The sequence below is a fragment of the Agelaius phoeniceus genome, chromosome 3 (assembly GCF_051311805.1).
Source record: "Agelaius phoeniceus isolate bAgePho1 chromosome 3, bAgePho1.hap1, whole genome shotgun sequence".
NCBI lineage: Eukaryota > Metazoa > Chordata > Aves > Passeriformes > Icteridae > Agelaius > Agelaius phoeniceus.
This window is the reverse complement of record NC_135267.1, coordinates 111707931-111720069: the sequence shown is the minus strand read 5'-3', so window position 1 is coordinate 111720069 and position 12139 is coordinate 111707931. Positions and strand designations below refer to the sequence as shown.

Below are 12139 nucleotides of genomic sequence, written 5' to 3'. Positions count from 1 at the left end.
TTTTGCTATTGCTTGGGAGACGGGAGGGAATTTAATCCCAGAGCAAGATGGAGTTTGACAGCTCTGGCTCTGGAAGCTCTTTCTGGCATGGAATTTTTCCTGGAGGTGATTCCCAGAGTGGATAGAGCCCAGGTGGCCCTGCCTCATCCAAGGTGGAATGAAGGAAAGGGAATGTTCACGAGGCAGGGAAGTTCCTGGAGGTGCAAAACTCCTTGGAAGGGTCTTGGGATCAACCCAGCAGGTGAAATGCAGGGAATTCCAACCATCCTTCCATGGACTCCCTCAGTGGTTTCTCACCTCCCCCTTCAGCCTTGCTTGAGGTCTCCAGGCCCTCCTGGAAGGATAGAATTCACCCAAGATCCAAGCTGGGAATCCCTTATGGATGTACTTCCAAACCCCACAGACACAGGGCCCTTTGCTGCCAGTTCTGGGTGGGGCGTTGGCTTTGAGGGATGTGGCTTTGGAATTCACCGGCTGCCTCCAAGAGCAACCAAGTTCCTGCCAGAGGGAATTTTATCCTCCCTTTCCAGCAGATTTCCAGCACTTTACTGGGTTTTTTTTTTTCCTCCTAGCACATTTCATCCCTTTCCCCAAACCTCTGGTTCTCCAGGAGAGGCTTTGGAGCGGCCTCATCCATAACCTAACCTTGCCTCCTGTCTCATTTGCTCCAGGGGCAGTGCCTGGATGCTGACAGCCATTCCCAGCCTTAAAATATGGCTCTGGCAATCCAAGGGAGCCAAAAGACGAATTCCCTGCTGCCTCCAGAGTGTTCCTGCAGGAAAAGATTTGGGCAGCTGGGATTCTCCAACGCTGCCCGGTTCATTCCCACTTTATCCCATGGGAGCATCAAGCAGCCCAAGGAATGTGGATCCACCTCCATGAGCCTCCTGTCTCCTCCTAGGATCAGGAAAATCTTTGGCAAACTGTGCTCCTCACCATCCCACAGGGCATGGATCCTTCAGGACCCTGGGTCTTTCACTTCCCAGGGATTTTTCATGGATTCATGAGGCTTGGCAGCTCCAGGATCAGCTCCAAGCCCCTTCCTGGCAAGGGGAGATGTTCCCTGTGGGAAGGGGCACAGGAACAGCAGTGGAACAGAGCAGAGGGAATTACAGCTCCTGAGGAATGAGCAGGGACTATTTGAGGGCCACTTCCCAAGGTCTGGGAATCCAACAGTGCCCATCAATCCATCCCAGCTCCTCTTCCTCGCTCCTTCCAGCGTCATCCGCAAGGTTGGGACCGACGGAGGCTCCAGCCAGCCCCGAAATGAAAAACGTAAATATGGAATATTAAAACCAGACCTGCTCCAGAGAAGAACTTTGACATCGCCACAAATCCGAAGAAGAAAGGGAAAACTCTGGCACAGAAATCCCACATGACATCATTTTCTGGGATCACGGTGCCAAAACGGGGATATCTCCAGGAGTGAAAGCTTCGCTGCTCCTTGCCAGGTCCATATAACTTTGGGATTAAAAGGACTTTCATATTCCTGCTGCAGGAGATGGGATGGCAAGGAGGAGGGAGGTTTTCCCCATGGGAATGATTAAATTCCTATCAGTAATAACAAGGAAGAAAAGTTTTGTCAGCCGAGTCATTGATCTTCCTTCACAATTCCTCCCAAATCCATGGAAGCTTCTGCAAGGAACCCCAAAGCCACAGAGCTGCTTGGTGGTGGAGTGAAACTATTATTAGGGTTCGGGGAAATTTTTTCCTGCCATTTATCATCCCCAGTTTTCTACAAATTATGGAGAGTTCTGTCAAAACTCCTCCAGGGCCGCACTCCTGCAGCCGTTCAATCCCAGGGAAGGGCTGATCCAACGCATCCCAGACCGATCCTTGACCCTTCCCCTCAAAACCTTTCCATTCCAAACCTCTCCCAGCAGCTCCAGGGAATAAAAGCCCCTTCTCCAGCCTCTCGCTGGGAAATGAGGTGGGATTCTCCTGGGCCATGGGCTGGGAGCAGCAGAAAACTTTTGGGGAAGGTTTCCAGAGGTAAAAACCTGCTGGATTCCCCGAAAATGAAAAACTCCCTATTAAGAGGGAACGTTATGAAGTGCCTGAGGGAGCTGGGAATCAAATTCCCATTTCCAAGTGCAACTTAAGGAGTTGTGGGCAGGTTTATAACCCTGCAAACGAGGGGGGGATTTGCAGCTTCTCTGGAGAGCTGGGCACGGATTTTTCCAAGTTCCTGCACAAGGAGGAGGATTTAGCTCCAAAGAACCCAAAGGATTTGCACCAATCTGACTTTTGGAACTTTAGATCAGCTCTTTTCCAGCCTGGGCCCCGTCTTTGGTACCTTGGGATCACCCACAGGATGATGAGCCTGGATCTTCCCTGGGCCATCCCTGATCTCTGAGGAGATCCCCTCCAGCCCCTTCCAGCTTCTCCAGCCACAACCCGGAGTGAGGGGCGCTGGAATCCTGGAAAAGCAGACCCTGTGCTGGTGCCAAACATCTGCAAGCCCCAGTCCCCCAGCCCCTTCCTACAGCAGAGGGATGGGTTTAAATCCTTAGGATTCCAAACACACCAGGAAAGAAATCAATCTGGGGTCCAGCAGCAAGTCTCCAGTAACATTCCCCGTCCTGCTCTGTGCTCTCCAAAGGGTGCTAAAGATATATGGAGGAGGTAGAGCTGATGGAAACGGCTCCAGCCTCATTTTTTTTCCAGACTGCAAACCCCATTCCATTGGAATTGCCGTGTTCCGCAGGATGGGATCGATTTTGACAGGATCATGGCTGCAGAAGTGTCAGAGCTGATTGTTTCCACCCCCTCGCTTTGTTCCCATCAATTCCAAAAGTTTTGCTCCCATCAAGTCCAATTTTCCCTAGATCCTGTCAGGCTGGATCACCTCACCTCACCCTGCCTAAAAACCCCATTTTATTTTATTTTATTTATTTTGGGGATTTTAAAACCCCATTTTATTTTATTTTATTTATTTTGGGGATTTTTTTTTTTTTGGGGGGGGGGGTCGGGTCTCCACTCCCAGGATTTTCCATGAGCTGAGGTGCATGGTGCAGGCATTGAATTTCCCCGGGGATTTTCCCCATGCCCCCATGGGAATACAAGTCCTGAGGGTGTTCTCCCCCCCCCCAGCAAAGCTCCTCCTTTATCCCTCCTCCCTGGGAATCCCAAGCCACAATGTCCCGGACCCTCCTAACAGGTGCCAGCTGGTTTAGGGCCTCTGGATTGGGGTTTTTGGTGGCTCTGCCTGCCCCAGGAATTCTGCTGGGCACAGGGAAATATTTTGGGGACGTTTAAGGAGAAAACCCCTTCTCCACAGGAAATCATGAAAATGGTATTTTTAATCACAGCCAGGGAGTGCCCAGGAATGGCCACCTTTGCCCTGAGGCTGTGCTCAGCATCCAGGTGTTTTTCCAGGGTTTTGGCAGGTCCATGGCAGTCTTGGAAGGGAATAACTCAGGGGTTCGTGCACCATCCCGGCAGGACAAGAATGGAAAGGATCTGACTCCAGCCTAGCACATCCCAGAGCCCCCAGTCCCGTATCCACAGGCATATCCCTGCCTGGGATAGGGGAATGAGGAGTCACATCCCAGCAGGACCAGAAGGGGGAAGGATCTGACTCCAGCACCGGTGCCTTGCTCATCCCAAAGCCCCAGTCCCATATCCAGAGGGACATCCCTGCCTGGAATGCAGAGATGAGGAGCCCCAGCGGATGCTGAGAACTGGCACACAGCAAACACCACACTTAAAGGGTTTTGCTGTCCCTCAACATTCCCAAAGCTGCTCTTCCACACGCTGGAATGCGGCTTTTAATGGATAAACCCGGCAGGGGACGGGCCAGGGCCACTCCTCCTCCGTTTCAGGTGTCTCCTCCATCCTCACATCCCTAAAATCCACTCAGCCGCAGTCGGGCTGCAGATCCTGCCCTGGGACTGTGCTCTCACCTCCTTGCATTTCCCGGCTTCCCTCCCTGCCGAGCTCTGCAGTGGGAATCAAGCCCGGCTTTAGCAGAGGCAGAACCGAGTTTTGCCACGCCGAGGCTGGAGACAGAATCGTGTCCCGGGCTGGGCTGCGTTGGCACCTCCCGGTTCCCTCCCTCCCTCCTTCCCACCGGGACGCCCTCTCCGCAGCAATCCCGGCGTGTTTTCTCCTGCCAGGATCTTCCCTCCCTGCCCCGCTGCAGGACCTGCCCCTTCCCACACAATGGAGGGACCGACGCCAGCTGGAGGAGCCAGGGAATGCGAAACCCGGTCCCGAGCGCATCCCGGCCGGCTGCCCGGCAGCAGCGCGGGGACACGGGGACAGCGCCCCGGCCGTGGGCAGCGCCCCGGGCCCGGTGATGCGGCGGGGAGGGGGCCACGGAGCCCCGGGATGCGGGAGAACGCCGGGAGGAAGCTCAGGGAGCGATTCCAAGGGATCCTAGAGAGTCCTCCCGCTCCCGGAGAGCTCTGGAGGAGGGAAGGTGCTCACCCTGAGGGAGGGAGAGAGGGAGGGAGGTCACTGCAGTGTGCCCACGGTTGTCGCTTTTTATTAAGGTTCCTTATTATAGAAATATCCCGTAAAACGTCCTGGCACTTTTGGTCCATTTCCATCCCGGGGCAGAGGCACTGGGAAGGGGCTGGAGAAAGGGCTCCAGCACGGAGGATGCTCCTTGGGGAAGCCGGGAATTGCTCCCCTGGGCTGGGACAGAGCCGGGAATGCTCCCGGCAGTGCCTGGGGACGGAGGGAATCACGGCATCCAACAGTCCTCGGGAGGTATGGGGGAGGAGAAGGAAAAACTGAAAGCAAGGGGGAGAAAATACAATAAAATAAAATAAAATAAAGAAGGAAGACCGAAGAGTCTCTTCCGTCATCCCTTTCCGATCCAATGGAGGCTAAGCGTCCCTCCGGGAATGTCCTGCCGGGGATTTGCCGAGGCAGAAAGTCACCTGTCACCGCCCGGGCTGTCCCCGCGTCCCCACTCCGGGCTGCAGGAGCTCATTCCAAGGCTCCAAGAGTCCCTGGGCAGCTGCTCGGCGGCTCTAGGACGAGGAGGTCGGGATGGAGATTCCATGGATGGCGCTCAGGGGCTCCGGAGCTTTCCCCGCGGGGCTGGGCGGTTTCCTGTCCACCCCTGCAGGAAGGGGGAGAGGGAAAAAGGACGGGCGAGGCAGGGGATGGAGGCGCTCCGAGCACGGGGGGACGCCCCAAAAACCGCCTCGAGAGCCCCCAGCAGCGACCGTGACCCGCCGGTGACAGCGACAGCGCCGGTGGCACCGCCAGGGACGCGGGGCGGCCCCGACCAGCCCCAGCCACGCACGGAGCGCATCCCTAAAAATTCCTAAAATTTGGGGTGTCCTGAGAGGGGACTGTGCCGGGGAGGGAGGGGAAGGGGACAGGACCGTGCCACCATTCCCGAGGTGACGGAATTCCTGCTGAGCTCCGTCCCACCCCAGCTCAGCCCTCGGGAATTCTGCTTTCAGGGACCAGGATATTTATCCCTGGAGGCACGGGGATAAGCAGGGAGGGGTTTCGGGGGAAATCCAGGAAATTGGGAAAGGGCTAAAATGGTCTGGCTGGGTTGTCCTTCCTTCTTTCCAGCCTTTTCCCATTTTCCCACTCGCTACAGGTACTCCCAGCCCACCCTACCCTTCCTCCTCCAGCTCGTTTGCCAGATAATCCAACAATCCAATTTTAATCCAGTTTTCCAACTGGCAGAACAAGAAAACCGATCCAAAGGAAAAAAATGGGAAAATTAAAAAAAAATTAAAAAGAGAAAAATAAAAAAAAATTTTAAAACCACACGCAAAGAAACCCCACCAATATATCAAAAACCTACAAAGGTTTAGAGAAAGTCTGGGGAAAAACCAGTTTAAAAATTGGGAAATCAGAAAATTCAGACTCCAAATAATTTTAAATATCTCGAAAATATGTTAAATGTGCAAAGGTGGCTGTGATCGTTTTATATCCTTATTTTTTTCTTTCCTTCTTTCTCGTGTTTTTTTTTTTTAATTCCTTTTCCTTCCTTCTCTCCCTCTCTTTTTTTTTCTTTTTCTTTTTTTTTTCAATCTTTAAATAATCGGTTTGAATTATTTATTTTCTCCCTCAATCGCTCCTCCCCGACACAGCTGAGGTTACGACTCGCAGCAGGTTAGAAACGGTAAAACTATTAAAAAACAAATAAAATTATTAAAAACCAAATGAAAAATCAATGAAACAAACAAACAAAAAAAACCCGAAAAAAACAAATAAAATTAAACCCCAGAGAAAACAAAATAAAAAAGGACGAATAAACAGGGAATTAATTGCAAAATAATTAAAATAATAGAAAGTCAAATAATGCGGGGAAAATGACAAAAATTTCGAAGGGGATTTTATAGCCAGGGCGGAAAAATCGGGATTTTTAAAACGAGGGAATCGAGCTCTATTAATGAGGCGAAATAATTAACGGGAGATAAAAGCAACGCCCCCTCGGACAGCCTCAAATTGCTCCCGTGGGATTCCCGGCGGAGCGTTCGGAGGGAAATTATTCATTAATAACCCCGGGAACCAATTAAATAAAATAACAGTTAATTATGATAACTAATAACTATAAACAAATAGTTAAATCACTGCTGTCTGTTCACAATTAATAGGTAATTACTAGGAATTAATGATTCCCTGTCAAGGCTTCTGCTTTTCCAGAAAGGCTCCCGCTTTTTGGAATCGGTGGAATGGGGAAACGCGGGGAAAGGCCCCTGCTCTGTGCCCCACATTCCCACATTCCGGGGGAGACCAGCAGCCCGGCAATCCTCCCCATTCCCTGGCGCTTCCCAGCGAGCGAGCAGGGAAATCCCAACGCCGGCCCGGAACGCGGCGGGGACCCGCGGAACACCGGGCTGGGCACCGGGACGGATCCGCTCCCATCCCCGGCGGGGCGGCCCCTCCTGAGGCCGGGGCTCCCTCCCGGCCCCGTCCCCGCGCTCTCCCCGCGCTGTCGCCGCTCACCTTGGCCGCCGGGCTGCTTGAAGGCCATGGCCAGCTCGCCGTGGTGGCCGTGGTGGCCCAGGGGGGTCCCCTGCGGCTGCCAGGGGGGGCCCGGGGCGATGTAGGCGCCGGGGGAGCCGCCGTAGACGCCGGGCTGGCTGGAGGGGGGGTACGCGCAGGCCGGCAGGAAGGTGCCCATGGAGGAGAGCCCCGCGCCGGGCTGGGGACAGGGACACAAAGGGGACAAGGGGCTCAGAACAGCCCGCCCGGGGGGCGGACGGGGCTCCCTGGCCTCTCTCCCCACCGCCCTGGCCCCTCCCTGCTCTCCCTTCCCTGCCCCATTCCAGCCCCACTCGTGCTGCGCTCCCCTGTCCCTCCTGTCCCCTCTGCGGGTATTTGATGTCGCCTGTCCCCTCCTGTCCCCCCAGCCCTCACCTGCGGGTATTTGATGTCGCCTGTCCCCTCCTGTCCCCCCAGCCCTCACCTGCGGGTATTTGATGTCGCCTGTCCCCTCCTGTCCCCCCAGCCCTCACCTGCGGGTATTTGATGTCGCCGTCCATGGCAGCCTTGTCCAGCCCGTTGACCGCCTGGCCCGGCCCGGGAAAGCCGCTCCTGTTCACGCTGGGCCACTCCTCCATTTTTGGGGGGTACGCGGCCCCCTCGGTGCCAGCCAGAGCCCCTGGGGAACAAAACGTCAGCCCCGAGCCCCCTCCCCACAGCAGCTTTTGGGGTGAAACAGAGGGAATTCCCTCTGTTTTCCAAACGCCTGGCTGTGTAAACCCAGGGGCTGGGGGCACAAGAATCCGCGTTGCCTCCAGCATCCCGAAATTTGGGATCACGGCGCGGGGAGAGGCTGTGGTGTCCCCCCCCAAAACCCGCTCGCCGTCTCCCCCCTCCCTCTCCCAATTCCCAATCCCCGATAATTTAGGGGCTCCAATTTCTCTCCTGACGAAGGGGATTTGGAGAAGTGACATCGGAATTTTAAGGATAAATGATTGCGCGGGGGGAAACGCATGCGGTTGATTTACTCGGGCTTTTGGAAGGATAAAAGGACCCGCAACCCCCTGCCACGGCCCGCTTGTCCCCCCTTGGAGCCGGCGGGGCTCGGCCCTGGCGCTGCCGGTGCTCCCGGAGCCCCAAAATTCCCAGATTCCTCGGAAAAATCCAGAAGGCCGGATCCGAGTTTCCTTCTCTTCCCTTTCCTCCCCGATTTTTCCTCTCCTGTTGTTTTTCTCTCTCTACCCCTCCTTTTCACATACATATATGTGTGTATATTATTTTTTTTTAATCCCCCTTTGCGGAGCGAAATTCAGGGCTCCGAATTTGCGGTCGGCAATCTATCATCCCTAGGAAAATATTTTCCACATTTTTCATAAAAAGTTCAAGATGTGGCTGAGCCGAGGCCGCATCTGGCCCCGCCGCCCCGACGGGCTGGTGGAGCAGGGGGAGGCCCTTGGGAGAAAAAAAGGGGGAAAATTGGGGGGGGTTGGGGGGGGGAAAGGAAAATATACGAAACAAACAAACAAAAAAATTCGGAACAAACAGCAAAAAACCCGAAAGAAATAACAACAATTCGAAATAAACTAAGAAGCTGAAACTAATAAAAAAGAAGGAAAGACGCAAAAAGGCACGAAAGGAGCAAAGAGGCACGAACCAAATAAAAAGCCGAAAAGCCGAAAACAAGCAAAAGAAATCCCCGAACGAGCCAAAAGGCACGAAACAAACAAAAAACCCCGAACAAACAAAAACCCCCGAAACAAATAAAAAACCTCGAAACAAACAAACAAAAAACAACAACAAAAAAAACTACCCAACCGAACAAAAAACCAAAGAGACAAAACAAAGAGACCAAAAAAACACTAAATCGACCAGAAAAACGGGCCCAAGGAAGGGCGGGAGGGGCGGCGGGGAGCGGAACGCACGGTACCCACCCGCCTGCTCCACGAAGGTGCGGATGCCCAGGATGTTGGTGACCGAGTGCGCCGAGGGCCACGAGCGGGGCAGCGGCACCGGGGGGGCCCCGAGGTGCGGCCCGGGGTGCGGCGCGGCCTTGGCGGGCGGCGGGGCCGCGGGGCCCGGGTACGGGTACTGGTAGATGTGGGCGCAGGGCAGCGCGGCCGGGGGCGGCCCGGCGGGGGCCAGCGGGCCGATCTTGTTGCGCAGGATGCGGCTGATGGAGCTGACCGAGGGCACGTTGTACTTGTCGCACACGCCGTCGGCCAGCAGGCGGTCGCGGATCTCCCAGGCGAAGATGCCGGGGTCGCCCTGCTTGTAGTCGCGGATGTGCTTGACCACGGCCGGCGTGGTGACCCGCGGCTTGCTGCCGCCGATGGCCCCGGGCAGGATGGAGCCCGTCTCGTGGTAGCGGGCCAGGATCTTGCTGACGCAGCCGTGCGACACGCGGAGCTGGCGGCTGATGTCGCAGGGCCGGATGCCGAGCTGCGCCAGCTCCACGATCCGCAGGCGGATGGCGTTGGGCAGCGGGCGCCCGTTCACGAAGACGCCGCCCAGCTGGTTCACCTCGCCGTAGGTGTGCTCTGCGGGGCGGGATGGCACGGATCGGCATGGCACGGACCGGCATGGCACGGGTGGGAGCGGCGCTGGTGCCCGCGGGATGGGGATGGCGCTGCAGCGGGAAGGGGAGAGGGAAAAGAGGGGAGAAAGGGGGAAGGGGAAGCGAGAAAGGGAGGGGGAAAGGAGAAAAAAAAAAGGGGGGGAAGAAAGGAAAAGGAAGGGAAGAAAATGAAAGGGGGAAAAAAGGAAGGAAAGTTGAAGGAAAAAAAAGAAAGGGGAAAAGGAAAAGGGAAAAAGGAAAAAGGGAAAAAGGAAAAGGGAAAAAGCAACAGGGAAAAAGGGGAAAAGGAAAAAGGAAAAGCGAAAAAGGAAAAGGGAAAAAGGGAAAAAGGGAAAGGGAAAGGGGAGAAGAAGTGGGGAGGGAGAAAGGAAGGGGAAAAAAGGAAGGGGAGGAAAAAAGGAAAAAGGAAAAGCAAAAGGAGAATGAGAAGGGGAAGGGGGAAAGAGAGAGAAAAAGCCAAGGGGAAGGAGGAAAGAAGGAAAGAGAGGAAGGAGAGATAGACAGAAAAAAAGGGAGGTAAAAGGGACAGTAAAAAAAGAAGGGGGAGGAAAGACAGGGAAAGAATGAGAGAAAAAGAAAAGTCAGAAACGACGAGGGTGGGGAAAAAGGACACAAAAAAAAAAAAAAGGAGAGAGGGACAAAAGGAGAGAAGGCAAAAGAACGAGAACGGGAGAAGGAATCTCAAGGAGGGAGCGGAGCGAAAGCGAAGGGAGGCGCGGGGAGGACGGAGCAGCCCGGAGCCCTCCCGGCCGGGCACGGCAGCCCGGCATCCCCAGCCGCCTCCTGCCCCTTCCCGGTGCCCTGCTCCGCCAGGAGCCCGTCCCGGAGCCGTCCCGGAGCCCGTGCGGGGCCGGCCGCACTCACCCATGGCCCGGCGCGGGGAGGGGGCAGCGCCGGCATAGAGAGCCCGGGGGGCGGCCGGGCCGGGCCGGGGGGTCCTGGCGGCGCCGGGAGCGAGCCCCGCTCGCGGGGAGCCCCCGCCGCTCCTCGGGATCAATTTGACGTGGGAATCACGTCAATCGCGGCCGTCACGGCGGCGGCGCCGCCGCCCATTGGCTCCCGCCCGCTCCTAAATGGCCGCGGCCGGCGGGGCCGGGGGAGCCGCCCCCTCCGCCCGCCCCCTCGGGGCCGCGCCGCCGCCGGGGACCCCCCCCGAGCGCCCCCGAGCTGCGGGAGGGCACGGCGGGGACACGGCGGGGGAATCACGGCGCGGGAATCACGGCCCCCGAGCTGCGAGTGCCCCCGTCCCGCCCCGAGCGGTTCCCAAGCGGGACAGGGACACGGACAGGGACACGGACACGGACACGGACACGGACAGTGACGGGGACGGGGACACAGACAGGGACAGGGACACGGACAGGGACACGGACACGGACACGGACGGTGACGGGGACAGGCACACGGACAGGGACAGTGACAGGCACACGGACAGGGACAGTGACGGGAACACAGACACGGACAGGGACACGGATACGGACAGGGACAGGGACAGGCACCTGCCCCGCCTCCGGCCCCGACGGCAGCCGCGGGTGGGGCATCGCCGGGGCTGCGGGACTGGACGGGACGGGACGGGAGCGCTTTCGGGGGACACGGAGCCCTGTCCGGGGGGGCTCCCCCGAGGAAGCGCTGCTGCCCAGCCGCTGGAGGCGAAATCCGCCTGTTTCGGCCCCAAAAACCCCGCCCGGCGGTGAATCCGTCCAACGCGGCTCGGACAGCGGCCGCGGGATTCCCGGGGATTTTTATCCCCCCTCACGGAGAGCTCGGTGGGAAGACCGTGAGTGTTTCCCGCAAAAGACTGGAAGGGTGGGGCGCTCGGGTGGGGGGGAAGCAGCGCCTGGAAAAGGGGGGTGTAAAGCGGGGTGCTCGGGCAGGGGCAGCGCCCGTCACCCCCATGTGCGGGCAGGGGGCACGGGGGGCACCCCCGGATCCAACCGCAGCCTCAGTGCTGGAAGGAGCCCCGGGAAAGGCAGCGGATCCATTCCCCGGGAGCCTCGGCTGGCCCAGGGCGGGGGTCCCGCCGGTGCTCCGCGCCCCCGGGCAGCCCCGAGGCGGTGAGATGGCAGCGCTCGAAAAGCGGCCGGGCAGGGCAGGTGCGGCTCTGACGGCACTGCGGATCCCTGGGGATGGGTTTTTGGGGAGGTCTGGGGGTCCCCTGCTGCCGGCGGAGGAGCCTTTTCCCCCGCACGGCCCTGGAGCATCCCTCGCTCCCTGAGGATGAGGCTTTTCCAAGGAAAAGGTCCCGGCAGGAAAAGATTTCCCCACCTGCTCCCCGCAGGTCTCCGAACCCTGCCGGGTTCCCGGGGACATCGCCGGGATCCAGCCCCCTCAGGAATGCACTCCTGGATATAGCGAGGGTGGAAAGGGAGATGAGGCAAAAAGGGAAAGGGAAAAAAGAGGGAAAGGAATGATAGAAAAGAAACGAAGGAAAAGATGGGGGGAATCAACCTGAAAAGAAAACGAAGAAGGAAAAAAAATATAAGAAGGGAAGAGAGGTAGATGATGAAGGGAAGTTAAGCGGGGGAAATGAAAAAAAGGAAGGGAGAATAAAAGTAAAAATAAAATCGTTTTTAAAATTGGGATAAAGAAGAATAACTAAGGAAAAATAAGGGAAAACAGAAAATTATTAAAAGGAATGGGAAAAGAAAGAGAGGAAAAGAA

The 12139-nt window shown here is 56.7% G+C and overlaps 1 protein-coding gene across 1 annotated transcript; it reads right to left on the bottom strand.

Moving 5' to 3' along the window:
• Window positions 1-4462: 4462 nt before the first annotated feature.
• On the bottom strand, window positions 4463-10534 carry PAX1 (paired box 1). Its single transcript, XM_077176329.1, has 5 exons — window positions 10485-10534; window positions 8838-9532; window positions 7440-7585; window positions 6928-7126; window positions 4463-5074 (listed from the first exon to the last, which is right to left on the bottom strand). Exons 1-5 carry the CDS (start codon window positions 10532-10534, stop codon window positions 4983-4985), a joined length of 1182 nt encoding a protein of 393 aa, XP_077032444.1. The 3' UTR covers window positions 4463-4982.
• Between the last annotated feature and the right edge of the window lie 1605 nt (window positions 10535-12139).